This window comes from Brassica napus, chromosome C1 (genome assembly GCF_020379485.1).
Source record: "Brassica napus cultivar Da-Ae chromosome C1, Da-Ae, whole genome shotgun sequence".
Classification (NCBI taxonomy): Eukaryota; Viridiplantae; Streptophyta; class Magnoliopsida; order Brassicales; family Brassicaceae; genus Brassica; species Brassica napus.
Genome location: NC_063444.1, coordinates 12,998,645 through 13,004,124, shown reverse-complemented (window position 1 = coordinate 13,004,124; position 5,480 = coordinate 12,998,645). Strand labels below are relative to the sequence as shown.

General features: G+C 37.5%; 1 protein-coding gene across 1 annotated transcript; it reads left to right on the top strand.

The window, feature by feature from the left end:
- Positions 1-1,120, top strand: LOC106375777 (zinc-finger homeodomain protein 2). Its single transcript, XM_013815765.3, has 2 exons — positions 1-62; positions 214-1,120. The coding sequence occupies exon 2, from the start codon at positions 275-277 to the stop codon at positions 944-946; it is 672 nt and encodes a 223-aa protein (XP_013671219.2). The 5' UTR covers positions 1-62; positions 214-274; the 3' UTR covers positions 947-1,120.
- Positions 1,121-5,480: the final 4,360 nt, after the last annotated feature.

Here is a 5,480-nt window from a genome sequence, read left to right as displayed (position 1 = left end):
AAAAAGTTGAGGCTAATTTTTACCAAGCGGCAGGCTTGCGAATTGTTGACCACACTCTCATCGTCTCTCTCTTATCTTCATAGTTTCATCTTTTCACTTAGATTAAATTATATACATATATTATAACTATGCTTTTTCATTATTTGTACTCTTAACCCTCATGAATTATTGGTCCCCAGAATAGTTTTTTAAGTATACAATTTAACTGTACAGATGTCTCTTGTGACGTTGAAGGATTAAAAAATAAAGAGGGATAGAGAGAGAGAGAAGAAAAATGAACTTTGAGGGGCAAGAAGAAGAAATGGAGATGTCAGGTGTTAACCCCGCCGGAGGTTACGACTCTCCGAGCGGCGAGGGAGCAACCTCAAGCGGAGGTGGTGGTGGAGGAAGTAGAAAAAGTGTTGGAGGGTCGAAGATAAGGTACAGAGAGTGCTTAAAGAATCATGCCGTTAACATCGGCGGCCACGCCGTGGACGGCTGCTGCGAGTTCATGCCTTCAGGTGAAGATGGTTCACTCGACGCTCTCAAGTGTGCAGCTTGCGGCTGCCACCGCAACTTCCACCGGAAGGAAACCGAAATCATGAGCGGCAGAGCCCACAGGGCTCCAACGTACTACAACCGTCCTCCTCAGCTGCCGCTGCCAGGATACCTTCATCTAACGTCTCCGGCGGCGGCAGGGCAGCCTTACAGGCCTCCGGCCTCTGGGGACGAGGAGGATACGTCAAATCCGAGCAGCAGCGGCGGAACCAGGGCTAAGAGGTTTAGAACGAAGTTCACGGCGGAGCAGAAGGAGAAGATGTTGGCCTTCGCGGAGAGGTTGGGGTGGAGAATTCAGAAGCATGATGACGCGGCGGTTGAGCAGTTCTGTGCGGAAACTGGTGTTAGAAGACAAGTGCTTAAGATTTGGATGCATAACAACAAGAACTCTCTTGGTAAGAAACCCTAAATTTTCTTGTATGATTTAAGCTCAAGAGATCATCATTGCTTCTTTTTTTTGTTGTTGTTGGTAATGACTTTTTTTTTTGTAAGTACTTGTACTTCCGGACATGATTTCTTCTTTTAGATAATTAATTAATCTGCTACTTTGGGACGGTTTAGCCGTTTACGAGGCATTGTGATATACTCAACTTTTGTTCGAATGGTTAAGTTGATAAAAGTTACTTATGATGCAACTGATATTTAGTGTACTCGAAGTAAGGTGTTTTCTAGCCTAAGTTGCTAGTTGTATACCAAGTAATTTTACCCTATAGTGTCTTAGACTGTTAAGCTGTTTGAGTCTTTGTAAACCAAAGCAACTTTGGTAATCAATATATAAGCTCTTGCCACTTTAATAGTACTATATGAATATCACTTTATTAGTACTAGATGAATATCCGAACATATGGACAAGTTCATTCTGCATTGCCTTAATCCCATGTCAATTAGAATATTCGAGCTAGCAGTTGCTACATCTTAAGTAACATATTTGTATCTTCTTTAGTTCTTTGCGGTTAAGAGAGTTAAATTTAATTTTATCCCGACTTTGGTTAAAGAGATTATATGAATCATAATATAAAAGAAACTATTATACAGTTATGTGAACTTAAGTAACGTTTTCAACCAAATCAAGTGACCATAAAGACGAAACTAGGTAAAGAATAAAATTTCTTAATACATTTTCATGATCCTTGATTAGATTCTAATACTTCTTATTATTGTAACTAAATTAAAATAAAAAGGAAATCTTAAATGAATACATAATTCAGCTATGTAGTTCGAAAATAAATCCCAAAAGGAATATGCTAAAAATTAAACCAATGATTTTGAATGGACATGATGGAATCCATCTTGATGCAGAAAATGACGAGAGAGAGGAATGAATTCACATTTGTCACCTTCTCATCGCTATCTTTCCAAAACTCACCGCTGATCACATTAACTCGTCTTCTCTCTTTTTTCCTTTTATGTTCACTTTTTTCTGTTGAGCATTGCTTTGAAACCTCTCACTCTTTTGTCTCTTTCACATCACGACACAACCCCCATTAGTAGATAGACCTCATTTAATCGCTGTAACGGTTTGATATAAACATATCGTGGATCGTGGATGGCTCATAACCAAGAGATTATGATTTGTAATTTTTCCATTTATCTATGACGGTGTAATCTCCTATATAAGGAACCTCTATGTTATGAATAAAGATAGATTTTTCCATTAATTTTATAACACGTTATCAGCACGAAACTCTACATCCCTAAGCTAATACCCAAATCGAAAAACCCTAAAACCCTAACCCTAGCCGGCGATCCGACGAACCCTAAACCCCGATCGCGTCTCTTGTTCCCGCATTTGTTCTAGTTCGCGTCCCCGATCAGCTTCAACCCAAGGCGTTCCTGATCCTAGCTCAGACGTTCGCGACTCGAGAGCAGTTCCAGCACGCGACCTCTTCCTCGTTCGCGACAGCATCAGACAGCTCGCGTCCAACGCAAGGCATTCCCGATCAAGCAACAAAGGACGTCCGCGACCCGATAGAAGCGACTCGATCCATTCCAGCTCGCGTCCCGTTCGTGTACAGCTTGCGCGGCTCAACTCATTTGGTGGTCCGATTCAACAATCATCTAAGGTTAAAAGGTAATTCAAAACCTAAGAACCCATAATCGAACATGAATTGATTGATAAAAAATGAAACCCTAAAACCCTAATCTTTATGAATCAAAACCATAGGGTAATAGATCAAAAATCCTAATTGAGTAAGACGAAGCTCTAAAAGTTCGATACTCAAATCATGTTCCTACATGATTAAAACCCCAAATCGGTTTTTACAAGTTAAAATCCGATAAATTCTAACCCTATATCTATAAACCCTAAATAATATAAGTATCAGAATTAATTATACTATAATTATCAAACCACATATTAAAACCCTAATCGAATATTTTGAAATCAAAACTATTTTTGGTTTTGATCATTGAGGTTTTAAATCTGATTGAATCTGATGCTATGTTGCTAGAATTGTTTGACCGTTAAATTGATAGATTTATTTTCTCATCCTGCTTGGTTAATTGTTCATCTAATTTAAAATTGTTTAAACCGACCAGCCTGTTAAAACATTGATTGAATCCGATAGGTTGCTAGCTTGCTTTGCTTATATAATCCGATAGGTTGATAGATTGATTGAGGTTTACTTGTTTAAAATTTGAATGATCTGATTGCATGATTCTTGAGGTTTAATATCATCTGCTAGGATTGATAGTTTTGTAATCTGATCTGTTTTAAATAGAAACCCTAAATAATCTGTATGATAGGTTATATTGATCTGATTTGGATGTCTTTCAGAATTGAGAATTCGTATGCTGGGTTGATAGATTCATGATAAAATCAAATGTCTTGAGGTTTAAGATTGTATGCTAAGTTCGATTAAATTGATTGATCTGACTATATGTTTTTGAGGTTTGATAAATTCGGATACTAGATAAATTATTTACACATGGTTTATGCTAAATACCAATCAGCCTTGAAACCGATTCATTGAAATTCATGCTTGAAATCTATATTCTAGTATTGCTAAAATCAGCCTTGAAACTGATTCATTGAAATTCATGCTTGAAATCTATATTCTAGTATTGCTAAAATCAGCCTTGAAACTGATTGAGTGATTAATAAATCTTTTTACTAGTCTTGCTAAAATCCATTGTTTGTTAAACCCTAATTGCATGATTAATTTAATCCGCTTTTGCTAGTCTTGATAAACCATGATATTATGAGCACATAGAAATAGTATTGCTGAGACTTGCTAGAAATAGTATTGCTGAGACTTGCTAGAAATAGTATTGCTGAGACTTGCTAGAAATTGACTGATTGATTAAATGCCTTTAAGATTGATAGTCTCATTGTCCTCACAAGATCGAAATCCGAATTGATTGTTTTCAAGAGTAAGGCCGCATGAAAATTATACTTAAATATTGAGTGATATATGATTTGAGATGTCGAAAATCAACATGGATTTTGCTGCCCTAAATCTCTCTGGAGATACTTATTTACGTTGGGCATTGGATACAAAGATTATCCTAAAGTCAAAAAGACTTGGTGAATTTATCATAGAAGGCAATAATGCCAATGAGAAAGATTGATACAAGGCAATATTAATTATTAGCCATCATATTATTAAGAGTCTCAAAGACCAGTATCTGATTATAGAGAATCCTCTAGAACTTTGGACAGAGTTAAAAATCGAGATATGATCACCAAAGAACAGTGTTATTACCAAAGGTCCTATTTGATTGGAGGAATCCCAGAATCCAGGACTATAAGTCCGTGGATGAGTCTATTGCTAGCTGGGCAAAATAATGGATTACTGATGAGAAACAGTGAACTGAGACCTCCTGGATTAACCCCATTACCTGATACCAATAAGGCCGCAGAAAAAAAAAAGGTAACCACGTCCAGAATGATAGACCACACGTTCATGACCGTGGAGGGTGGAAAGGACGTGGCCATGGCCACTATAACACATTTGGCCGTGGGAATCATTGTGGCAGAGGCCGTGGGTATCAACCCAATGTGAGCCATGGTCAAGGCGTATCAACCCAATGTGAGCCATGGTCAAGGCAGTGGCCGTGGTATATCCTTTAAACCACAAAGCTCGACCAAATCAGTGTTCCATAGATGTGGAATGGGGAACCATTGGGCTAAGATATGAAGGACTCCCAAACATTTTTGTGACCTCTATTAAAGAGAGTCTGAAATGGAAGAATCCTGAAACCCACTTGGTCTATAAAAATGGTGAAAATAATTTCGAACATGATCAATATGATCTTATGGAATATGAGACTTATGATTGCCTAAAAGAATCAAGTTGATAATCTGATTTTGACATCAAATTTGTGTGATTGCTTTGCTTATATGATTTCTCTGATTTTTATCTCCTTGAATTTATTTCTATTACATTGTCTGCTTAGATTAAATGAATGAATGATTTTTCTATATGAGTACACTGAAAAACGCCAATATAAGTACTAAAGCAGGTATCGTCAGTCTAAAAGAAGACTATGGCTAGGCTAATATATTATTGCCTAAGGGTATGCATCTAGATATTAGTGATGCCTTATATTCACCCAGCTCTAAGAGCAAGAGCAGCCTATTGAGTTTTAAAGATATAAGAATGAATGGTTTCCATATTGAAACAATGGGCGAAGGAAAAAAAGAGTTCCTTCAGATATATGTATAAAATCGCCCGAGGCCATAATAAGTCCTAAAGACTATACTTGCATTCTCTACTGACCTAGACTATGCATAGATCAGTATGATAGAGGCTAAAAGCCTGCGAAAATATACACTTTATGGCACGACCGGATTGGTCATCCTTGTCCAAACATGATGCGAAAATTGATATTCAAAAGGCACATAATAAAAGATAAGAAGAGTTATCCCAAAGAATCTCACGTGTGTAGCATGTACACAAGGGAAACTCATTAGGCCATCACCAGTAAAACGGCTACGAGCC

What these genes read in the sequence shown, in the direction of transcription:
- LOC106375777 (XM_013815765.3), top strand. Translation starts at nt 275, where the DNA reads ATGAACTTTGAGGGGCAAGAAGAAGAAATGGAGATGTCAGGTGTTAAC.